Source organism: Piliocolobus tephrosceles, chromosome 5 (genome assembly GCF_002776525.5).
Source record: "Piliocolobus tephrosceles isolate RC106 chromosome 5, ASM277652v3, whole genome shotgun sequence".
NCBI classification, from domain to species: domain Eukaryota; kingdom Metazoa; phylum Chordata; class Mammalia; order Primates; family Cercopithecidae; genus Piliocolobus; species Piliocolobus tephrosceles.
Genome location: NC_045438.1, coordinates 82,375,726 through 82,401,542, shown reverse-complemented (window position 1 = coordinate 82,401,542; position 25,817 = coordinate 82,375,726). Strand labels below are relative to the sequence as shown.

The 25,817-nt window shown below is 45.1% G+C and overlaps 1 protein-coding gene across 4 annotated transcripts in view; it reads right to left on the bottom strand.

Moving 5' to 3' along the window:
* Nucleotides 1-244: 244 nt before the first annotated feature.
* BACH2 (BTB domain and CNC homolog 2) overlaps nt 245-25,817 on the bottom strand; it is a 383,325-nt gene continuing 357,752 nt past the window's right edge. For 2 of the 4 annotated variants that reach the window (XM_023205309.1, XM_023205307.1), the window contains 3 exons: nt 23,600-25,192; nt 11,845-12,051; nt 245-6,576 (listed from right to left, as the gene is read on the bottom strand). In XM_023205309.1, coding sequence (XP_023061077.1) covers nt 6,091-6,576; nt 11,845-12,051; nt 23,600-25,192 — 2,286 coding nt within the window. In that variant the 3' untranslated portion in view covers nt 245-6,090. The remainder of the gene's footprint in view (nt 6,577-11,844; nt 12,052-23,599; nt 25,193-25,817) is intronic. The other 2 variants (XM_023205308.2, XM_023205310.1) reach the window with 1 other exon arrangement.

The window sequence follows — 25,817 nt, the reverse complement described above, 5'->3', positions numbered from 1 at the left end:
CAAAACCTAGAAATTGGGCTTAAAGCCTTTTATCTACTCTCACAGGCACTAGGGATTTTTAGAATTCAGAGTTTAGGAATCACATTAGTATTATCAAAATTTAAAGATTCCTAATCACATTAATCAGGTAGCAACTAAGGGTCCAAGTCAGAGGAAGAGAAATGGCCTCTAGGAAAAAAGATTTCCTGAGGTTTCTCACTCTGTAATTTGGAACACAGGGATCAGAGAGAAAGAAAATCAGTTTACAATGCATAATGATATGTCTTTATTTCATCAACAGAAATGGTGTCTAGACAAAATTCAGTTAACACTAGCAATTCAATTGAGTGAAAACTTTTTTTGCACAATAGTGTATTTACAATGAGTAAATGAAGTTTCAATTCATTAGTTCATAGCAATGCTTTTTTTCCCCAAAAGGTAAAAATTCTTAGTTACAGAGAATAAGCATCAACAGCCTTTCATTTTTACAATAAAAACCACAAGAAAAACCACAGTCACTTAGAAAAAAATAAGGACAAGCCTAAGAACTAGTACAATAAAATGATGCATTGAATTAAGTTACATTAATCGCATAGAATCTGTGTAAAAAGTATGTAGAAAAACACCTGATGTAACCTGTTACAGTCGTTGACCAGTTATGAGAGGTACAGAGGGTTATACAGGTAGATATGTGTGAAAACTGTCCGTATTGTTCAACCTGGGGAGGAAGAGAAGAGGGGCTGCAGCCCCTTGCATACACTGAGAAGACCCTGTTTTGAATATGGCCTCTGGAGTTTGTAAGGCATATATTAGAGGTGCACTTGCATCAGACTGGTTCTGGAACAAATTGTCACAGGCCCTCTTGGCCTCACTAGCAAAGGTGCTGCTTGCCTTGAATGGCTCACTGTGTCTAAGAAGCACCTGAAGCTCCCAAACGCATATGGAATCTTCCTGATCACTCACTAGAGGTGCCATGTCTTTATGTCAGAGCGTGAACAGGCATCCCAGGATTTGCACACACAAAATACATTGTTGGGACTTAAGGGGAGGTCACACTTCTGCCTCCAAACATGTTTTGGTAGAAGACTGAGCATCCATCTGTAGGAAAACCCCTTTGTCCAAGTCCCTTCACTCTTTCACAACATATGCGTCTGATTATTCCCATGGGAGCGCTTGGCACTGAATGTGAGTCTACCTGAAATGAATGGTCTTGGTGCACTTCTGCTTCTAAGAAGGGCCAATGTTTTATCTGAGGTCAATAAACTGGAATGAGAATGAAAGTCAGAGCTGTTTATCCATTGCTTGACAGCGATATGCATACACCATGTCACAACATTAAATCAAAGCTATGAAAGTTGGCCTCTGCAACCAAGTGGGTATTCTTCACAAAATGGCAGCATCGTTTTCATATTACATTTAAAATGCACTGATATTCATTTGATAGAAATATCATCTCCCAGGGTGGAGTGTAGGAAAATACTATAAACTTACTTTTCTTTGCAAGTAATGTTTTTGCACCGTCAGTTGAATAATTTATCCTCAATCTGCCACAATAAGACTTTTCTATGTACAAATGCTATTTGCACACACTGTTTGTGTACAAATATGTTCTGTTCTACAGCATCGGTTTTGGATGCTGGGGTCATGAGATGGCTCGGGCAGTACTATCAACATACACTTTCAACACACAATGCCTCGTGCACACAGACTTCCTGTGTGAATACCAACTCCACAACAGGGCATTGTACTGTGGACTGGCTCACCGGAAATCGAACTTCCAACAGTCTTCAATCTGGGGAAGAAACACTAACTCATGGTACAACGAACAGCTTTATTCTTAAAAAATAAAAACAAAAACAAAAACAAAAAAACACCTTGTTCTTTAGTCTATTTACAGTCATTTGAGGACCAAACTTGATTCTTGCTCCTTTATGGATCTGAGACTCCTCCTAAACTGTAAGCAACAGTGGAGCAGTTTGAAGTCATCTCTAAAACAGCTTCTAGTTTAAATGGGGCATAATGTAGAGAAGTAGGTAGCCAAATAGGGACTTGGGAAAGCTTTCAGGCAGCTCTTCCTCATTTTGAGAGGATTATGCTACTCCACAGGATGTCAAGCAGCTTCACGGGACAGGAGTTTTTGGTGTCTTTACAGGCTTATCATTTTCAAACCTTTGTCTGTTCCTTCTTTTTCTTCTTCTTTGATGGCAGTCATAAAATATTAAAAGAGAAAATGTGGGTTTAGGCCTCTTGACAACAGCATTAAACTTCACACTGTGCACACTTCACTTTAGCCAGTCCTCTTATGAGTCCTGTCGCTGGTCCTGGCTCCTTTTGAAGGAGTAGTGGCAGTTGTCATACTAATCACTAGCCTTTTTTTTTTTTTTTTTACTTCCTTGGAAAAGCAATATAAGGATTACATCCTGAATTATAGTGCATCTTAAAAGCAGCAAACCTTTAAAAAGACAGTTAATAAATTACTCACACAACATACAGTTGCAGACACACAGAGTCAGGTTTTCCACTGCAGCATCACCTCTGACGCCTGAGTCATTGCTGGGAACTCAGAAGAGAAGTAGCAGGATGGCCTCATAACTTTGTCAGCTTTTTTTTTTTTTAAGTTTTCCTAACAGTTTTGTTCCAGAATCAGTATGTAATGAAGTTCAATTTTAATCAAGGCACCCCCAGATAATACAGAGAAACAAACACATACAGCAAAGCACTCACCTGCCCAAAGCCTGACCAACTTGAAGAGAGGTTGCCTGGAGACACAAGCAGGACAAAGGCAGATCCAAGGGGAGGACTGGATTTAGGTGGGATGTTCATTAGTCTCAGGGTCATCTCCACTGGCTCTGCCCCAACAACCATTCCTACCCCAGCCATTTGGAGACCCAAGCAGGCATCCTTCTAAACAGCCCGTGGTTGGAGGGTCTCTTATTTTTGTAAAAGAGCCTTAAAAACAACCAAATGTCACTGTACTGTGCAAACACTCTTCCTTGCTGTTCACTTGCTTTTTCTTTTTTTTTCCTAAAAGGCGTGGGGTTGACCGACGGATCCCAGGGAAAAGAGAGAGGCTGGGTTTTAAAATTCCACTTGAGGCCGTTTGGATTCTGGTCCCCAGCAAGTCCTCCCTTTGAATCAACCCAGAAATAATTTTGACGAGCACACAGTTCCGAATAGGAAAAGACACGCACACATCCCATGAACAACTGCACAAAGCTAGTCACTGTTCATGGTGTATTATGAATGAAATTTGTTAAAAACCCCTACGAAACTGGAAGATGGTTTTTAGAGCAGTGTTTTTAACCAGTTCCCATGGCAGAAGTTAGGTTGGGGGAAGAGGAAGAAAAGCGAGGCAGGGGTTGGCGGGAGGAGGGTGAGGTCTGAGTTAGGGTGGAGAGAAATAAAGAGACCCTGCCCCTCCTAGAAATGCCTGCCAAATAGGTCTGGGCTACTGAACCATAGAAACCTGGGGAAATGGATGGAATGTGGTCAAGACTACCAGTTGCACATGAGTTGTTACCACGGTAAACCTCATGCCAAGAAGCTGGGTTGGACCTGGTTAAGATATGAGCAGAAAGTGTTCTTTTTTTAAAAGAAGAGGAGAGGTCACTTGGAAAGGCAACAATAGAGTTAAAAAGCAAAATACTGTCAGCTGACTCCACCATAACACACGCCTGTGAAGTACCACGTGATTCACATTGAGTTTATATTCTCGCTGTCACCAGTTTTCCACAAAGGCAAACCTCACGGTGAAGCACAGAACTGTCCTAGTAGGCCAAGAAATTCCAACAACCATAACAAAAACCAGCAGCTCCAACACAGAGCTTTATCAAGATCTGTTTCAGACAAGCACACACACACACACACACACACACACACACGAGAGAAAACGAAAACCCAGAGGCAGGTTTTAAAAGTGGAACTGTAAAAAGAGCCTTTTTTTTTTTTTTTTTTTTTTTTTATCCTACTGCATGAACTGACAAATTTCTGGCATTCATACATATTTAAACATTTAGTGCTAATATTTGTACAGAAAAAAGTTAATACTAAAACATATGTTACTATGATTTCACTGTTCGCCTACATCGTATACTAATTTCCCCTTTTACATGCAGCTTTAATATTGTCCAAACAATGGCACAAATAAAGAAACAAAGTCAACCATCTATTCCCCACTGCCCACCACCCCGTCCCCACATCAAACCGTTCAGGACTCTCTTCCCCAGCCGGGCTGGAGTGGCCCTCGGGCTGCTCAGTGAGACCCAGACCCAAGGCCACTGGAGCGAGGGAGCTGATTCCTCCTCCTCTGGGGCACACCTTCCTGTAAACGTGGCTGGGGCCAACACGCCCCCAGAGCCAAGGGAAGCTGCTCTCTCTGGGTTGCAAGTCAACCAGTTTTGCAGCAAGAAGAGAAAATTATCATCAGGTGAGGGTAGGGTATATGTGTGATTCGGGAAGGGGACAGGGAGGGCTCCCGGTGATAGCTTGTCCAAAGCCTCAGAATGAAGTCTGCCTTCAGACAAGAGACTGGCAGAAAAGCCTCAGAAGATAACTCCAAGCCTTTGAAGAAGGAAAGGAGAAAGAATGTGTCAGCCTGTGTCAGGGATGGATCGCAGATGCCAGGATGCCCTGCTCTCTCCCAACAGGGTGAAGGCAGGACCTTCGGGGCTGTGATTCAAATCCCCTCAGGCCAGATGTCCTAGGAGGCCGAGCCTGGGCAGGAAAGCCGGTGGCTGGTTGGCCCCGTCCTTCATGGGGGCAGGTCCTACAGCACAACACTTCCAGAGCAAGCCGAGGCCTCAGGACGTGTTGAAATGAATGGGACTTACTCCCTGGGTGAAAACATTCTAGCTTGATTTCTAGGAGCCAATGCCTGCTGAGTTCTGGTATAAAATCATGGATTCCTGTTTTTCTGATGTACTTTTGAGTGAGATGTCCAAACTCTCTCCCCACTTAGGAATCTGAACATCCAGCATCAACTCTGAACTCTCTATCTGCATTTAAACTTTGCTTAGGGAAAGGTGGGGAGGAGGTGAAATATAAAAATAGTCAAGCAGATTATTGTCTACACATCCTAGGATGAATTCATTATTTGGCAAGATTGTTTTTCCTACATAATTATCACCTGAGTGCTTTTTAATTAGCTAAAATGTTTTACTTTTTTAACTAAAAGCAAAGAACATACAGTATACTTGAGTTATACTGAAGTTACAACTTCATTTAAGAAAATAGGTTTGACCCAAAACTCAGTGCAAGTGGCAAAGTTGACCATTACTGTACAGTATCTGCAAGGAAAAAACAAAAAAACCAAAAACAAACAAAACCCCCCCAAACAAACAAAAAACAAACCCACAATACTCAAATGACACCATGTGGCGATGCCAAAACCAAACCAAATGAAAAAGAAATCTGAAATAAAACCTTGGGAAAAAGCTTCCAACACTGAATTTTGTCCATAAATAAGTACAAATTGAAAAGTGAACTGTGAAGCAAGAAAAATGACCATGTTAACAGTTACCAAACTAGTTCTAGCATCAGAGACAAAAGAAGAGGAATGTTGGAACCTGTTTCTAAATGAGAAATAAGTTTCCAGTTTTAGGATGAGAAAGTTGAGGCATGCAGGACTTTTGCATATGGATATATATATATATATATAATTTTATATATATATTATATATAATATGTACAGTCTAGCTATAAAACTTTGATGTGTATAGAAGCTGTCTTCAATGAAAAAAATTGAACATTCAGAAGAAATTCCTGAGATAGGGTTTGTGACATGGGCCACTGAGAAAAAAAATCCGTGGTTGGGGCCTAGAGGTGTTGTAGTCTATCCCTGTGAAGACTGAAATTGAGCCACAGACAGACAGTGTCATCACTGCTGTCTTTCCTTGCCTGGGCAAGGGGTAGCACCATTGTGAAGGTAACTATCTATCACTCCTGCTCGAGAAGAGGAGAGAATACTTCGGAACAGTATTGCTGCTAAGACCGCTGTAGTGTGCACCAAATGTGTTCTCGGTTTCTTCGGGACAGCAGATGAACAGTGCCACAGGCTGACTGAAGAATGCCTGGATGGGAGAGGTGTGCAGACCGGGAGGCAGAGCCGAGTCACTAGGTGTAATCTTTCCTGGGCTGTTCGTCAGTTGTACACTTATCAGTCATTTCCTGGCAGAAGTCCACGGTCACTGTTTGGCTCCTGGGTTCAAGAGGAGGTCCTCCTCTCTCTGAGAAGGTTCCGGGGTCAGTGCCTTCTAGCCTCCTCCCAGAGGTACAATTCTCAGAGGTGTTGCTGGGTGCCCAGGGGGGTCCGGGGGGAGCTGCGCCTGGCTCCAAGCAGCAGGGCACATTTTCCCCCACTGCGCATTGGGAGGCTGCAATGTTCTGCTCAACACCCAAGGGCGCAGGGTTAATACTGGAGGCTGTGGGCAGGTCCATGGGTCTGAGGACAGGGCAATACCGATGCAGGGCCTGGATCTGCTCAGGGCTCTGGATGTCTCGGCAGACTTCCTGGGAAAGGCAGGAGAAGTTGTCTAACAGTTCCCCCATGCATGCTTTCAGTTGATTCCTCTCTGACAACAGTTTCTCTTTCTCACACACCTGGACAGCAGACAAAAAAGGAGAAGGGTTGATCAAGCCTGAATTGGAGGACAGAAGGCCTCGTTTCAGGAGGTTTTCCAGCCTTTGTTTTGCATCCTTCATTATAATGTAACTCAAGAATGACTAGGTCAGGCTCTAGAAACTTAGATACATATTCAGGGAGCCCAGAGAGGGGCTTCTGCCACACCTCCCATCTGAGCAGCCCATTTCAGATGGGCTGCTGACGCCAACATCTTCCCCAGGACACCTCTTCATCTCTCTCCAAGGCCCAGGCAAACAACCGGCAAAATCGTCACCCATCAGAAAACTTCAGAGTCAATGTTTTGGTTTCCCGGAATTTGGGGTTTGTAGAGAGTTAAGTTAAAAACTCTCAGTCCCAATCTTGTGACTGAAAATCTCCCCCAAATGTATCAGGTTGCCATTTTTGAAAGGCAAAAATCTACCATTCCAACTACATGACATTTTGAAAAAAGCAAAACTATGGAGACAGTAAAAAGATCTGTGATTGCCAGGGGTAAAGGGGGTTGAACAGGCGGGGCACAGAGGATTTGGGGGCAGTGAAAGCCCTCCGTATGGCACGATACTGGCGGGTCCACGTCATTAGACATTTGTCCAAACCCACAGAATGCACAACACCGAGAGTGAGCTCTAACGTAAACTACGGACTCGGGTGATAATGACGTGTCAGTGTAGGTTCGTTGACTAACACGTGTACACTTTGTGGGGCGTGCTGACAGTGGGGGAGGCTGTGTGTGTGGAACAGGGAACATACGGGAACTCTCTGTATAGTGCGTTCAATTTTGCTGTGAACCTAAAACTGCTGCTAAAAAAGTAAGCCAGGCTGGGGTGCAGTGGCTCACACCTGTAATCCCAGCACTATGGGAGGCCAATGGATCCCTTGAGCTCAGGAGTTTGAGACCAGCTTGGGCAACATGGCAAAACCCCTTCTCTACAAAAACTACAAAAATTAGCCAGCTGTGGTGGCGCACGCCTGTAGCTTCAGCTTCTTGGGAGGCTGAGGTGGGAGGATCACTTGTGCCCAGGTGGTGGAAGCTGCAGTGAGTGAGATGGTGTCACTCACCCTGGGCGACAGAGCGAGACCCTGTCTTCCCCTGCCAAAAAAAAAAAAGTGTATTTAAAAAAAAAACCCAAAAAAAGTCATCAGCAATTTCCTGTGGTTGCCTAACATATGGAATTTCATATAGAACCCAACATCACAGGCTCTCTGGCCTTGGTAGCAGAGCAGACTGAACAGGAGGAACCCTCTCTAGGACAGCTGGGGTATGTGCAGTGGGTCTGGAGCAGCGATTCTCCCAGACTCGGGAAGGGAGAAGGAAGGATGGAGCCTGAACCCTTGCGTGCTAGCCCAAGGTTCTGAGATGTTCTTCTCCTTAAACAAAATCCTACACGTGCTTTTGTGTTCTTGAAATTCACCATCCCAACAGAGATGACTTCAGCAACAGACTGGAGACTAATTAAGGTTTTACCAACAACATTTGTGGGAAGGGGGCCGGGCGTGGTGGGTTATGCCTGTAATCCCAGCACTTTGGGAGGCTGAGGTGGGTGGATCACCTGAGGTCAGGAGTTCGAGACCAGCCTGGCAAACATGGTGAAATCCCGTATCCACTAAAAACACAAAAATTAGCTGGGTGTGTTGGGGCATGCTTGTAATCCCAGCTACTCAGGAGGCTGAGACATGAGAATTGCTTGAATCGGGGAGGTGGAGGTTGCAGCGAGATAAGATCACACTACTGCACTTCAGTCTGGGTGACAGAGCGAGACTCCATCTCAAAAAAAAAAAAAAAAATTGCGTGCTGGTGAGGGGAGAAGATGGGGCTCCATGAGGCACACACAATGAAGTGGATGAAGATAAGGGGCATCTGAAGCAGCATGAAGTCAGTTCTCACCAACCCTTTGCAAGCACAGGCAGAAGAGGATGAGAGAGAAAATGAAGAGGAGAAAGGGAGGAGCAGGCATGCGACATGCACAAGGAACAGGTCTCCGACACGGAAACTGCATGTGCCGTAACATGAACGCAATCTGGCAGGCGGCGTGGGCATGTGTGTTGGAAAGACAGATTTACACCGGGAAAGGGCACCTGCTAAAATATTTATAAATTTATCAAGAAAATACATTTTAAAAAGGAAAAATAAACAGATGTAGAAGTGCAACTTGAGAGAAATACATTATGCGAGTTTGCAACAGCTGAGTGGCGGGTGTGTGGGAGACGACGTGGGAGTGGGGAGTGAGTGCACGGCCTGCTGGGGACTGGGCAGGGAGGGACTGGGGAGAGGTGCAAGCTGCTCCATCCACCAACGCCATCCCTGCCAGGACACTGCATCCCCGCCACAGGGTGGCAGATAAGAAACAAAACACATCTGGGATGTCTCCTTGGGGAGGAAACTTGTATGGGTGGCTGTGCAACCTGGAGCTCTCCCCTTTTAGTACAGAAATCTGTAAAGTGAGGGGCAATACTGCTTGGGCGCTGGGAGAGGAACCCCAGGATCATTCTGCCACATTGTCCTGGCCAAAGCACTGACCCCTCCAGGCCTACTCATTTGTTAAATGTTCCAGGACACTTTCTAGGGGGAAGAAAACGAGGTGCTGCGTGTGACAGCAGCAGGAAAGACAGTGTAACTCACGCCTTGGTTAAAACCATGAAGCTCTAAGTCACACATGCACACTGACGAGTGTGTTCTCATTCATCACTGAAACGCAATGCATTATTTAAGGGATGCCAAAAAGTGGTTGGAGAACTAGATGACGCTCTTTTGGTTTTTTAGTTGAAAAATGCTGGCAAAGTGCTTTAGATATCTGCCTGGTCTGTGGCTTGGATTTTATTTGTTCAGTATGACAACACTACACTAAGCAGAATGTGAATTACCAAAACCAGGCATTTCTCAAATGTGGGTGACTGAAGTTATTTTACTACCTTAAGAGGAGTGCAGGGCACTAAATACATGTGCCTAGGCCCCTGTAGACTCACACCCAGTGGACTTAACTACCTAAGCCCAGCAGGCTTTCAGAAGACCCACACTCACCAGCAGGAATGTTGTCTCCTTATGTGATTTAAATTAAATTTTGTTGTTTAACAAAAGTAAACAATGTTAAATAAATACTTGAAAGAAGAAACTCATAATCCTCTGAACTGAAAAGTCACAATATCCAGCAAATTTTAGGGCAACAGACATTTTCTTGACCCCAGCAATGGGTCCAACACTGGATATTTAGAAATGATCAAGTCCCTGTCCTTGTCCTTGAGGAACTGACAGTTGAGGGCTGGGGGCTGGGGAAACAGACATATGTAAAGATAACTCAAGAGTAAGTGATAAGCACTAAGCCAGAGGTCAGATCAGGGTTCCATGGGCAGGTGCCCAGCCTAACGGGGGACTCAGGAAAGGGGCTTCCTAGAGAGGTGATGCATAACCTGACTCATTCATTCAGAGATGGGGTCTTGCTATATTGCCCAGGCTAGTCTCAAACTTTTGGCCTTAAGTGATCCTCCTGCCTCAACCTCCCAAAGTACTGCAATTACAGGTGTAAGCCATGGTGCCCAGCCATGACCTGACTCTTAAAGAACAAAGGAGATAGAAAAAGTAGAGGAATGTCCCAAGACAGAGAGGAAATGGTGTAGGCACAAGTGCAGAGATTGATTTTATCAGGGATCAAGTCCTAGGAAGGGAGTGGATGGTGACACTGGAGAGGCAGCTACAGACTGAAACACAAAGGGCAGGAGAGGTCCTACTAAGAAGCTTGGACTTTCTTTGTTGGTGATGGGAGCTACTAAAGACGGACATTTTCCCTGGTTGGTGAGTGTCAAAAACAAACAAAAAAAAAGAAAACACAAAACAACAACAACAACAACAACACAAAACCCTGAAGTCCAGGGCTATCTTGATAACATATATCCTGTGCTTTTCTAACATCTCATCCTTGCGCTTTGGTTCTCATCAGCTGGTGGCTCACCATGAGGCCAGAGGGTGCTGCAAACAGTCTGAGGAGCCACACTTAGATCATGACCACACCACGCAGCCTCCCTCTTCTTCAGCCTGACACAGACAGGGTACCTGAGATGAGTTTCTGTTATTTGGTGGCAGAAAGTTAGAGCTGAAGGAGGTTGAGTTGGTTGCCTTCAAAGCTACAGTCAGGAGCCAGAGGTCACCTGGATTTACTTTCTGTAGCTTATGGCTGCTTATCAAGGAGAAGGGGTGGGGGCACATAGCTCTGAGTATATGGGGGAGCCTGGGAGACGGGAGTTTGTTTTCTGTGACAAAACACTCTCAGGCACAGGGATGGCTATGATAGCCACCTTGAGGCAGAATTGCAAAAGAAAGGACCCTGGGGCTGCAAAGGATGCCAGGAGATCATCTCCTGAGCAACGGCCCCTCTGCAGGTAGGCATCCTATCTCTAATCCATTCTCTTCTGTCAGGAGGCAGGAGAAAGCAGTGGTACAAGACATGATTTGGAATCAGACACCTGGATTTGCATTCAAGTTCTACCAAGTACTGGGAAACTGCCCAACCCTTCTGCATTGCACTTTCCTCCTCTGTAAATGGGGATAAAGGAGTGCCTAAGTCATAGCGTTAATGTGAGGATTAAATGGGATCGTCCCCAAAAACCGTTTAGAAGAATACCTGGTCCATAGATGCTCATAATTAACATCAGTTATTCATTTATCTTTTTGAGACAGGGTCTCACTCTATCACCCAGGCTGGAGTGCAGTGACGCGATCTCCACTCATTGCAACCTCCACCTCCCCTGCTCAGGTGATTATCCTGCCTCAGCCTCCTGAGTAGCTGGGATTACAGGCACGCGCCACCATGCCCGGCTAATTTTTTGCATTTTTAGTAGAGACGGGGTTTCACCATTTGGCCAGGCTGGTTTCAAACTCCTGACCTCAAGTGATCCACCTGCCTTGGCCTTTCAAAGTGCTAGGATTACAGGTGTGAGCCACCACGCCTGGCCAACGTCAGTTATTTTCACGTCGGATGAGAAATAAAAAAGAACTACCTCTATATGAATAATGACTGAAGGATATAAAATATTGACACACTATTACACATCTGCGCGTGTGTGCACACGCACACACACACACACACACAGAGCAGATGTAAAGCTATTACTTCTGTTGAGAAACTTGTTAAAAAATAAACCCAAACTTCCCCAAAGGATGACTCTTCTTTCTACTTTTCCAACTTTCTTTGCTGTTCCTTTACATTGGTCCTGGTCATTTCCGGTTGCGGATCACAGTGGATGGGCTAACTCACCAATTTGCGGATTTCACATTCTAAATTCTGAATACAGTCCAGTTTCCTCTTGCGGCAGCGCTGGGCTGCGATGCGGTTCTTGCTGCGCCGTCGGACATCATGAATGAACTCTAACTGTTCTGAGGTTAGCTTGTGCATCTTAATCATCATCTGGAAATCGTTCCTTGGAAGATCTGTGATTTGATCTACAGGAAAAGGAAGTTTTACCTGCAACCAAGAATAACATAAAATGATTATGGCAGCTGGATTTTAATTCTGGCAGGCGGAACATCAAAAATGATACAACCTCCTTTTTACGATGACCAAGTAATATGGAAACTACTGAAAGCAAGCAGTGATTACTTATTTCCTGTTTAAAGACAAATAAGATGTAATAATACCAGGATAATCAAAGAGAATAAGAACACACATATTGTAATGTTATTGTCTCGCAGATTTTTGAAGCAAATGGCATGAACAATATTGGAAAATGTTTCATTTTTCATTGATGAAGCACTTTTGTAAGAAAGATTCCAGTTAGTTGAAATGTACTTCCATAAGACCTACAGCCTAACTCAATAAAATGACAAGTTACAGAGAGATACCACATAAGGACATATCTAAAGCACCTGGATGAAGAGAGCCCCACATATCCTGAAGATGCTGGAGACACAAAAAACCCAGTGTGATTCTCAGTTACAATAGCATATGGGAGACAGGACAAGATAACTTGGATAGGCTTCACCAGCATATACTAGGAGTCAGAAGAACTGGACTTTCATCCTTCTCACCAGACACGAGACCTCAGACTAGCTACTCCACCTCTCTGAGATTCAATTTCCTCATCTGAAAAACAGGGCATTTAAAAAAAGCCATACATTGCTATACAAGTGTTGGGCACTCTGGGACTTGATTTTCCAATGAAATGTTGACATTCCTTCATCAAAAGGTGAGACGCACTTTCCTGCCTTTTGACCAACAGAATGCAGCCGTAGTAATGGTGTATAGTTTCTGAGGCTAGGTCGAAAATTAGCTGCCACGCCTCCAGGACATTCACGCAGCTCTGTGGAGAGGCCCATGTGGAGAGGGGCTGATGCCTCTAGCCAACAACCAGCATCACTTTGCCAGTCATGTGAACAAGCCACCTTGGAAAAAGATTCTCCAGCCCCAGTCAAACCTTCAGTTGAGTGTAGCTCCAGTCAACATCTGACTTCACCTTATTAGAGATCTTCAGCCAAAACTGCTCAGATGGGCCACTCCTGATTTCCTGACTCACATGCACATTTCTCATAGAAACTGTGAGAGGTGTTAAAGTGATTACTATTGTTTTAGGTCATTAAGTTTTGGGGTGATTTATTATGCAACAATAGACATTGGATGTAGGTACTTATCAGCAAAATTCCAATTCTTGACAAATGCCAATTCTTGACAAATCAAGGCAAGTAAGTATTATCTATATCGAGGACAGCAGTCTCCTGAAGGATGGGTTTGTATCATTACTATGTTGTTAAATGATTGCTTATATTTCTTTTTTTTTTTTTTTTTTGAGACAGGGTCTTGCTCTGTTATCTAGGCTGGAGTGGAGTGGTACGATCACAGCTCACTCCAGCCTTAACCTCCTGGGCTCAAGCAATCCTCTTGCCTCGGCCTCCCAAGTAGCTGGGACCACTATGCCCGGTTAATTTTTTTTTTTTTTTTTTGGTGGAGATGAGATCTTGCGCCAGAGAGAAGCAGGGGGAAGAAAAAAGAGAGAGATTAGGTCTCGCTATGTTGCCCAGACTGGTTTCAAACTCCTGGGCTCAAGTGATTTTCCCTCCTCAGCCTCCCAAAGTGTTGATATTACAGGTGGGAGCCACAATTCCTGGCCTGAAATATTTTTCTTTTTTCTTTTGAGAGGTAGTCTCAGTGTGTCACCCAGGCTGGAGTAGAGTGTCGTGATCTCGACTCATTGCAAACTCCACCTCCCCGGTTCAAACGATTCTCCTGCCTCACCTCCTGAGTAGCTGGGATTATAGGTGTGCACCACCACGTCCATCTAATTTTTGTATTTTCAGTAGAGATGGGGTTTTGCCATATTGGCCAGGCTGGTCTTGAACTCCTGGTCTCAAGTGATCCACCCGCCTTGGCCTCCCAAAATGCTGGGATTACAAGGGTGAACCACAGTGCCTGGCCTGAAATATTTCTTAAGAATAGCAATCAGTGAAAAAGATTGCATGAAAGAGCCTCAAGTGCGGAAGGTGAGCAGCAAACCACTACTCTATCTCAAGAGCCTCCTTGGCACCCATGAGCTGACATAGGCTTGCCCCTATGAGCGGTCTGCCACTCCCCTTCCTGAGGCTCTTGGGGATTCAGCAGCTTCTGGGTTCAGTCTGGTCCTGCTTCAGAAGCTCCTGGAATAAAAAGCTTGCGTGCTGCCAGGCTAACAAGATGTGTGGGTTAGCTCAGATTCTTGTTTACACGCGCGTCTGCTCTGGATGAGCCAGCAGATGGCACTGCAAACCTAAACTTCCTTCAAGCGCTAGCCCAGCCCTGTCTAATACAAACAACACGAGCTACATTTGTGATTTTAAATTTTCCAGTAGCCACATTAAAAGAAGTAAAAAGAAACAGGTGAAATGAGTTTGAATACTGTATGTTATTTAACCCAATAGATAAAAATATTTCCAACATGTAGCTAATGTAATTATTAATAAGATGGTTTACAGGTTTTTTTTTTTTTTTTTTTTTTTTTTTGTGCTAAACTTCCCAAATCCAAAGCACATTTTATCCTTACAGCACATAGTAATTCACACTAGCTGCTTTCAGGGGCTCTACAGCCATGTACAGCAAGTGGCAACTGGACAGTGGAACTCTAGGAGACAGAATAAATGGACTCAGTGAATCCCAGCAGCCAGAAAAACACACGGGTCTGGGCTGAACTGATCAAAATGCTCTTGGGTGAAGAAACTAACCCTCAATAGTGTTCAGATGCTGCAGGGTTAAGTCTGGGTTCTTCAAGGCAGTGAGGATGAAGACATTTGATCCTGAGCCCAGGTTTCTCTTTGGTTGCATCATTTGCAGGCAGACACGAGTCCTGATTGCCGGCACGTGTGGCTAGTAAATTCCCATGCACAAAGGCAAACGTATGAAATGATCATTTGACTTTTCTGTGGTTGGGTGCAAGCTCTTTGCCAGGTTCCATCCCAGTTCTGAGCTTGTTCCGTGTGGCATTTACTGAAGGTTCCCAGTGGGTGCTCTGATTCAACTTCCACCTGGTGAGCTCTGTCCCATGACACTTTGGTCCAAGAAAGTAAAATCGCAGTAGGGCCCATGACATCACCGTCGGCTTGGTCCTGTTCCAACTGCTAAAGACAGGCAGCCAGGACAAACAGCTCCTTGTTACGGGCTCGGGAAAGGCCTTTGTCCATGGGGCTGTGTTTGCACAGGGCTTCTAATGATATGAAAGAATGATTTCTCTTTAATACCCGTTGGATAACAAACAGACACTCCGATCCTGCACGGTGTCTCCGGAACACAGAGGTCTGTCTGTTGGAGACGCGGATGTTCCAGCGCAGCAGAGGTGGTGGCGCTTTGCGGGCTTGTGGAGTTTTCCCTCTGCTGACAACAAAGCCGTTCTGCTTCTGCTCTACATGTGTTTACTTACTCTCAGAAAGAAGATATCCCTAAGGTTCAGGCTACGGGGAAAGTCAAAAGGACGTCTATACCAAGAGCTACTGTATTTAAATCATCCAGACAGTGAATATAAAACACTAGGGGAATAGGAGGGAGGATTGCCAGGAAAAATGAAAAATCAACAATGCTGGTTTCAAAGTCCTCGAGACAAAAGGCCATACAACACTTCAGCAGAGCTGCTGCAACACAACCTGCTTTTTAAAGAGGGTCAGAGGAAAAGGTAATAGTCAACTGTAGACTTTCTTCCAGGTGAAAAAAAAAAAACCCAATTCACTCTTGTTTCTCTTTACAAGTCTCGGTTCCCCCTCTAGCAAGGGAAGACTTATGTTCACTAACACGCCGGGGTCTCTGAGGTGCTCTCGGACAGGCACGGGGCCATGGGCGGGTGGGGGACTTGACCACGTCCATGTGCTGTTTCCTGAGTAGTAAGTTCCAAGTCAGCGACATCGTGTCTGGAAGTAAGAAGCAGCCACTGACTCTTTGGTACCGTGGAGGACATGCCTCTCCCAGGCTCTCGGCACTCAAAACATTCCTCAAATGGGGCTGAGGAGTAGAAGGCGGCCAGCAGGTCTTGGAAAGTGAAAACACATCAAAAAGGTTGAGGCCCACCTCTTTTCCTTCTAGATAATTATTCTGAGCCAAACAGGCCCAGTCAGGCTTAACATCTTACTGACTCTTCCTCCACACTCACTCCTCCAGGATCTCACTTCGCAGCAGTGGCTTGGTTTCCTAAATAGTCCCAACACCCAGTGTGATGAGGTGAAGAGTCCTGTGAACTGTCGCCACAATCTCTAGTTATACTCAGTCACCCACACACAGTTCCGGGCATGCAGGCTGCATATAAGGGGAAGGGCACGTGGGATTTGTGGGCGCTGCTCGTTAGTCAGGGATCCACCACTTTGGTTCTCAGTAGAGACTCGGGGACTCAGGGCAGCCACTGAGTCAGCAGGCCAAGGGCCAAACAGGGCACCACAGGCCTGCGCCACCATTGGCACAATAAGCTGCTGATTTTATTCAGCCCAGCGAAGTGTTGACTCTTCTCCTCTCTGGAACACAACAGGAGGAGCAGGACTTGAGGTGGGTTTTTAGCACGGTACCTGCCCTGTCCTGCTAAGCATGGCTACAGGAGGGTTAGTTCCTCTGGAGACTCCAGCTCTTTGTAATTTTTTTTTTCTTTTAGAGACAGGATCTCGCTCTGTTGCCCAGGCTGGTCTCAAACTCCTGGCCTCAAGCGATCTTCCTTCCTTAGCCTCCCTAACTGTTGGGATTATAGGCGTGAGCCATCACGCCTGGCTAGGCTCCAGCCCCTGAGCAGTCAGTAAAATAGATGGTCCGTGCAGTGTGCCCAGGAATTCTCAGGTCCGCCTGTGATATCTGGACAATACATGGAACCTACATATGTCTCTCTGAACGCTGTCTGCATGGACGAGGCAGAGGAGAGACTGTAGGCTGGGCCCCGGGATGCCAAACAGAAATCGGCTGCATGATTTCTCCTCCCTGCCAACAGCCACGACCATTCTTCAGCCTAAACCATCATCCCCTTCCTCCCAGTTAAAAGGAAACATTGAAAAATTATATAAGTATCATATAATTATATACATTACTTTAAGTATTATATAAAATTATGTATTATATAATATAGCTTCTTTCATAAAATACAGGACAAAAGAAGGGAAAAAAAATTCTCATCCCCAAATGACTCTCTCGCTCTGGTAGAGTTCCCTGTGATCTTTGTCTTCTCTGTATCTTTTTTAGGAGTTGCAATCAAGTGGTGCTGTATCTATCTCACCCAACAAACATTTTGCTTGCCTAGTGTCTCTAGTTTGCTCGGTGAAGTTTACTGGCAAAGCAGGATGTAGCTGCAAATTTTGCAGAAAAAGCCAGAAACAATTATTTCCTCCAGAAATCTCAGTGGAAGACTAGTTTGTTAATATTTTTTCCTATTTCATTTCTTGGTTTCATTACCCGATGTTGACTGAAACCCATAGAAGTAGGGTCACATTAGCATGATACCCTGAGGCACTGATGGTGTGGTCAGCTCTCCAAAGTCTTTCACACCTGTACTCTGAGGAGACCCTCAGATCCCAGGGAGCTGTCGAAGGAGGAAGCAATATGCCCACTGGACAGATGATTCCAGTGCTGCTGGAACCAGGACAGCCAGCTCAGTGCTGGGCAGATGGCAATGACAAAATCTCCCCTCCCAGGTGAAGAAATGTTTCCCGCACAATTGTCCTTCCATGCTCTCTTCTCATGGTCCAGTTTCTAACACAAATACAGGACACTTGAGATTCAGTTGTGATACTTCAATTAATTAGCTGTGTGATCTCAGGCAAGTCTTCGTTCTGTCTGTCCTAAAGTTCCTGGAGGATCTAGGAGTCACAGGGAGATAACGCCTGCCCTGCTTAGCTTATAGGGTTGCTGTGAAGAATACAACTGGATGATAGGGGGAAGAAGTGCTTGGGAAAGTTTCAACTGCCTGATAGATACAAGGTATTATTATTTCTGTTTATCAGCTCTATTTATCTTTGTCACATGGTTTCGTCTTACAGACATGTGCTTTGGAATTCCAGACACTCACAATGTTCTAGACAACATAAAAACACTGTTTTAATTAGAAATATGGCTGATTTCTATGCTGCCCAGCAAGGTTTCTTTTTATTAAGCAGACCAATTACAGACACTTCTAAAAACATGCCTGATTCACCAAACCACAAAAATGATTGTACAAATTTTACATACAACATGTGTCTCAAAGTCAGAATTTGGGTGGGAAGAGTTAGAGTCAGATGGCTCTTCTGTACCATTTCCATGTTTTCTCTGGACTTTATCTCTCTCTTCCCTCCTGTCTCCTGCCCCCTGCCTGCCCCCAACACACTCTCTTACCTCTCATACACTTTTATCCCTCTCAATGTAAAATATGTTAATAAAGCAGGTCCAATGAATCTATACTTTTGACTGTGCAAATAAACTCTCTGTGGTGCTTCTTTACTAAAATCTACAATTAAGTAGAAATGGTCCAGTTACAAAGCTGTCTTACTAAGAAGCTTACTACTTTGGAAAATGACTGTGATTTTCTATAATTTCCAACATTTAAAAACAAACCTATAAACCATAATGAGATAAACCATAACTACTTCACACCCACTAGAGGGCTTTAACAAAAAAGATGGGCAATAACAAGTGTTGGCGAGGATGCAGAGAAACTGGATCCCTGATACATTGTTGGTGGGAATTTGAAATGGTATAGCCATCTTGGAAACAGTCTAGTAGCTCCTCAAAAGGTTAAATACAAAGTTATATGATTCAGCAGTTCCACTCCTAGGAATATTATGAAAATAACTGAAAACAAGTCTTAAAAAACTTGTCTCAAATGCTCACAGCAGCATTATTTATAATAACCCCAAAGTGGAAACAACCCAAATGGCCCTCAACCAATGAACAACAAAATGTGGTATTGGTCAGCAAAATGGATCAACATAATGGAATATTACTCAGCAATTAAAAGGAACAAAGTACTAATACATGACAATATCTCTGGTGAGTACATCAACGGCAAGGGTAAACCTTCAAAGTATTATGCTAAAGTGAAAGGAGCTAGACACAGAAGGCCACATCTTGCAAGATTCTATTTCTACAAATGCCCCAAACAGGTACATCCACAGAGACAGAAAGTAGATTACTGGTTGCCTGGGGTTGAGGGGAGTGGGTAATGAGGAGTAACTGCTAATGGGTACAGCATTTCCTTTTAGGGTGGTGAAAATGTTTTGGAATTATACAGTGGTGATGGTTGTACAACACTGTGAATATATCAACAACCCCTGAATTGTTCATCTTAGGGTGAATTTTATGGTATGCGAATTATGTCTTAATTTAAAAAACAAACCTACATAAAATTCAAACATTACAGACATACATAGAAATGAAACTTTCTCTACACTCCTCTCCAATGGTGCTCCCGGTTTTTTCTTATTCTCTATACTGATTTTATTTATAGGGTGTGCATATTTAGGAAACAAACTAGGACCTTGTGCATATTGTTTTGTGATTTTCACTTAATGTGACTTGTTCATTTTTTTTTTTATTGGAAGAGAAAAATTCCCAACCTGACTTCTTAAGGAACATAGCAAATCCAGAAGTCAAAAAGAAAGACTTATACTTTGACTACATAAAACTAAAAAATTTTTATATGGGAAAAGATACAATAAATAAAGAAACAGACTAAGGGAATATCCAAGCAACATTTATGAGAAAGGGTTAATATTCCTAATATTAGGGATTAAGATTCCTACATGTTGATTTAAAGTTAAACAATACAAAAGAAAAAATGGGCAAAGAGGTGAACCAGCAATTCACAGGAAAGGAAATATCAATGTTCAATACACACAAAACAACATGTCAGCTTCATTAGTAGTCACCATTTTTTGCCCATCAAATTGGCAAAAATTAAAAAGACTGGTGACAACTAGTATGGGCAAGAATAGGGGAAACTGGACACTCTAAGTTGTTGGATGAAATGTGAATTGCTACAACGTTTTGGGTAGGTCATTAGGTAGTGTTTAATAAATGAGCACAACCTTTAGCCCATCTATGAAACTAACCCACAAAAATAAAAGCACCACTACTAACAGTATGCTCACAAAATGTTTATTGCAGACATGTTTATCAGAAAACTGAAAACAACTGAAATGTCCACTGATAAGTGACAGCTGAATGAACTACGATTTACAAGAACCAGAGATACTAGAGAAACATGTCTTGGCCCTATATGATTGACCTACAGCCATGTGGATCGTAGACAGCTATGTGAAAAAAGGAAGCTGCTAACTCTACAATATAATGCTATTAAAATAAAACCCAAACCCATAGAGAGGTGAACATATATTTGTATATTGTTGTAGGCAAAGAGAAAGCCTGTGAAATTTGGTGTGTTTGGGGCTGGGTACGCTGTGTTCTAGAATTTAAAAAAGAGTGTCATTTTAAGAAGCTGATTATTGATAAAGGATAATACTGTGCTAATTTGATCTTTCTCGAAGCTAGGGAACAGTTAAAAAGGATGGGAGAAGCCAATGATTGTGAGATGGAAGGGCTGCTTAACATGGTATAACTACAACATCTCACATAATATAAGGTATGTGAACACTTTTCTTTTGATCTAACATTTTGGCTCCCTACAGGGGTGGAAGAAGAGAGACTGGGAAAATGCATGTGAAGTATTAGACTGGTGTCTGGCAAGGGGTGGAAACTCCTGTCTTCACTTCTGACTCTGGTGTCTCCTTGGGGTTCACTTGAAAGAGAAGGCACCTGGATCTCACAGGAGCGCAGGGCAGAATCAGCCCAGCAGATGCTGGCTTCCTCTGATCAGTCCAGGAAAACAAGTTTTGACTTGTGGAGAAGGATCTGCCTTGAGCACTATTACTGGGGATAATACTTCAACCAGGGTCAAAGTAACTCCCAAAAGCAGGTTATCAACTCCTTGAGCAGCAGTCATGGCAAGTCCCTGAGACAGTTCTTGGAAAGCTAACCTCCTCTACTCTAGGAAAATTAAGACGTAAAATTGGGGAAAACCTTAGCTTTACTATAACTGTCCTGTCCAAACTGTACCACTGAGAGGGACTATGATTTCCAAAATGGCATACAGCTTTGGTAAATGTCTCTTCTTTCACTGTTCAGGAATGCAGAAGATGGATTTTTTTAAAGGTAAAAATAAGAATATTTTTAAAAGTAGGGGTATTTCTCAAGGGGGGAAGGCGAGTCTTGTTCGTGACTGCTTTATAGGTTGAATGAGTCCTCCTTTTAATTGAGTTACTATTTTTAATTCTAAGGTAAACAACTGACATGGCTCCAACACAGAAAAAATACATGTGCTCTTGCTATGGCCTCGAGTTCCAAGAAATGACTTTATGCTCTCTTTTGGGATATTGGTGGCGGGGTGAGGGGGTGGGGAGCACAAAAGAAGATGTATCTGAAACTGACAGTTCTTTGAACATATGCAAATGTCATAAAAACACAAGCCTCCCTTGAACTTAATGGCCAGTTTTTTTTTTTTTTTTTTTTTTTGGAGACAGAGTCGGTCTCTGTCACCCAGGCTGGAGTGCAGTGGCACAATCTCAGCTCACTGCAACCTTCTCCTGGGCTCAAGAGATCCTCCCACCTCAGCCCCACAAGTAGCTGGGACTACTGGCACGAGCCACGACACCCGGCTTTTTTTTTATACTTTTGGTAGAGATGTGGTTTCACCATGTTGCCCAGGCTGGTCTCGAACTCCTGAACTCAAGTGATCTACCCACCTCAGCCTCCCAAAATGCTAGGATTACAGGCCTGAGCCACCACGCCTGGCCCCAGGCTCCTGTTAAAGGAGAGACAAAAAACAGACTGCAGGCCTTTGTCCTCTTCTCCCTCCAGCAGTCCTTGGTAGGAAGCCATGATGCAGATGAGCTGGACACAGTGGCTAGCCTTCCACACCAGGTCCACTCATTCACAGTTTCAGAACAAAAGGAAAACCTCACTAAAGAGGTCAGAGGGAAAGAATGAGTAAGGAGAGAGAAAACACGACCTTTCACTATTTTCAGGAAAGCTCAATCTTCCCAATGTTAGGGACACGGATGTGAGCCTGGCTTGGGGCACGAGGCACAACCCACCACCCCAAACCTAAGGAGAGATGGTATATTCGCATGGGAATAGCTCCCATTCAAATTTCCTTTCTAATTTATTTTAAATTAAATCCTTTCAGTGTTTCTCTGTCTTTCTCCATGTCTGCTAGGCAGTTAAGAGAGGGGCAGAAACCAGGCTAGCGAGCAAAGAAGGAAGTGACCACAGGGCATTTTTTGCAGTTGGCATAGGGCCTTTGGCATCTACTTTCAAAACATGCCCGAACTAAAACCTCATATGCTTCTCACCAATCTTGCAGAGGCTGAATAAACTGCATGTGGCTCTGTGAAAAGCCACCTCATCCCATGTGGCATTTCTGCTGTCTGGTTGGGTTAACATCTCTGCCTTACAGAGGCTGGTAACATCCAGAGAGCACAGACGGGTACCAAGGTTACTGGCCTCAGGAGGACCATTTTTCATTTCTTCCTGTGTTTTTGGGATACACAGCTCTGAGAAGGGACTTGTCACTGGGTTTGTTCACTACCGCTCCTGAGGGGGGTCTGAGACACAGGTAGCAGTCTCAAGCTGGTACCCTGTCAATCAGCAAGACAGTGCCGTGAACGCCAGGTCACGACACAGACTCTCTCGGGTCTTCCTAGCGAATGTTCATGTTATTGGGAGGTGGGTCCTCTGGGGGAGGCCTCTTCTTTCCTTTCCTTAGTCTTGTGAGTCTTGCTCATGATGTGGCTGCTGTTGCCCCTGTTCCCCTCTCACAGCAATGGTAAGACACACATGGGCCTCTGGACATTTTTCCTAGCAAGTACATCGCTTTCAGGGTGGATGAAACTGCTACTGTACCCCGCTACTTCTCAAAATGTCTTCCCAGCGTTTGAGGGAGCTTGGGAAATGATCCATTACACATTACGTGTGGCCGACTAGGGTGCTTCTGTGATGACCCCAGGACTGGGATAAACAGTGAGCCTTCTATCACCTTCACTGTGATGGACATGGGATGGCCCTGGGGTCTTCTGTTGACAAGGAAAATCTAAAAGGTGCTGGGAAAGTGTTGATCTATTTGGTTTCAATCAATCAATCTGGAAAGAGATTCTATATCTTCCTTGTGCTGAAGGGGTGAAGGGCAAGGATGAGGATGATGGACATGGCATCCTTCCAAAGCAGATGTAGGAGGGGGAAGAGAGGGAGGAGAAAGAGGGGGGTCTGGAGTGCCTCAGTGCACTTCATGCATTAGACTTCAGTGTTTTTTTACTCAGCAGCTTGCCTCTGCTTGTTGAGTATTGAGATCCAGATCAAATATCAAGTGCTTTTCTACGACAGAAGTGGTTAATGTGGAATCACCTTCAACATCCTGCCTCTGTGGATGGGGAAGGCAGTCTCTCTACTGCCATCTTTAATCTCAGCATGTAAGAACAATCTGGGAGTGGTGGGGGGCAGGGAATAGTCCAGATAAAGGGCCTAAAGAGTGGGTCACATGCTTGAATTTATGTGGGTTCCCTACCTCCTGGCCCCTGTCCTGCACAGGACACGACTCACTGTCTGCTTCCGAGAACGATCCGGATTCGTCACTGGAGTTGGTTCCGTAAGACTGCTCACATTTAATCTGGGGCCGCACTTGGTTGTACATTCCATCTCCCATCAGGCCTGGTTCCTGATGTTCTGTGGCAAGGAATCTGGCTCCCTGGGAACAGGGCGAGGAGGAGAACTCACAGAGAGGGAGGCTGCAGGGCGAGCCCCCGCTCCCGTCCTCCGCATAGGAATAGGAAGAGCAGGAGCTGGAAGTCCTGGTCCTGGTCTCCAAGGGGGGTGAGCGAGGGCAGACTTTGATTGGCACCGGGCAGCTGGTGTTGGGCCGCATCCTTCCTGGCAAGTGGTCGGCCATCAGCCCACCGTGGGAGTAGGCCTGTGAGCTGGGGAGGGACTGGCCAGCTCCCACCCACAGACCCTTTGGCACCGGCTCAGAGAGGTCTTTGTCCAAACTGCTCACCCCAGAATAAGAATGCACCGAGGTGCTCACTTGGTCACAAGCGCTGGAGGAGAAGATCACGCTCCTCCGGTCCAGCTCTCCCTCCTGTTTACAGAGAGCCTCCAACCCAGGCCCCCTGAGGGGCGACCCCATGGTGAAGTTGGACACCTCCTTCTGGCCCATGTGGGGCTGTCCATAATTCCCTGTGAAAGGGGTGTAGTCAGTTTTAAGGTCACCCTGAGTGATCCCCTTGTCAAAAGGGCACGCTGGACTCCTGGCAAAGTGCTGCTGAGATGTACTGGGCAGGCCAGACAGCTCCACACTCTTCGTTATGCTGAACAGAGACCTTAAGCAGGAGGGCGAGGCCACGCTCCTGGATCTCTCCAGGCAGGCGGCCCCAGCTGGGGCCGTGGGGGTAGGTGCAGGGCTGGGCTGTTTCCGCTCCATGTCGACATCCCCCGCTCTGTCCTTGGCGTCAGGCTCATCTCCAGACAGGCAGAGTGTGATGCTCTCTTCCTCATTCTCTTCACTGGGCGGCTCACTTTTAATCTGCCCCCTGGCAAGCCCTGGCTTGAGGCTGTTGCCAGAGTTATCTTCCCGGAATGTGCTTGCAAAACCTGAGGTACTGTGTGATGATGCATTATAGACATTCTTGGTACATGCAAGCTGGTATTTCTTGTATCTGGGGTACTGCGTTAACGCGTCCTTTTCTGAGCTCTCCTTGGTGTCCGTGGGCACGTCGGGCTCGGGCAGCAGGGCTTCTTCCTTCTCTGCTACGGGGATGGCGGCGGCCTCAAAGCTGATGGGCTCTGGAAGCATCTGGTCCCTGGGGCAAGCCATCTTGGCCGTCTCTGAATCCATCGTCTCCTCCTCTTCATCCTCCTCCTCTCCTGCAGAGTTCTCACAGTCCTCGTGCGGGCGCTGGCATGCAGCATCCTTCCGGCACACAAACAGGCCATCCTCACTGTTCAGGAGCTGGGTCTGCAGGAAGCTGAAGCAGGAGTCCTCCAGGTTGTGCATGCGCAGGAACTCAGCACAGCGGATGACCTCGCGGATGTTTTCTCTGCTGAGTAACAGCTTGGCAGTGTAGGCAAACTGTAACAGCGGCCCAAAGCCCCTGGCGGTGACCTGCAAAACAAACAGGAAAATCGCCAACATTACCATCAGCACCGCTATTGTCCCGAATCCCTCAACTGAAGCAAGATAACCAGACAGTGCTAATGTCCCAGAATAAAGACTGCAAAGGGGCAGTTAATCTTGTGGTACTGGGTCAGCAATGATTCTGCTTCCAATAATTAGTCCCTGTCTCGCGCATGCCACTGTTGTACTCCATCACGGCACAGGCAGAATTGAAAATCACCAGGGTCAAGTGGCTAAACAAGATGACAACGGGTTCGGTGTTTACACTAATGAAATATCCTGGCAAAAATGCACAGTGACAATGGGGAGCCTATTAATTTCCCTCCCAATCGGTCCTGTTGAGAGCCATTCTACATGAGGGGGGAGTGTTGTGACACTTCTTGCAGCTTAGCTTGCTGGAGCCCAAGAGGGCCTTAATGTTTTCTTGTCAACCACAAAAATGTCAAGGTGACCCTGCAAAAAACTAAGTCCAGGGAGTTGCAAAAATAGGTTTTCCTCACTTACAATGTTAAAAGAGACATTAAAACAACTCTGTTTTGCTCATCCATCACAGTTTCTACTTGAGACTTTCGGTCATCATGTCCTACCTGATCTTATAATGATGATGATCTCA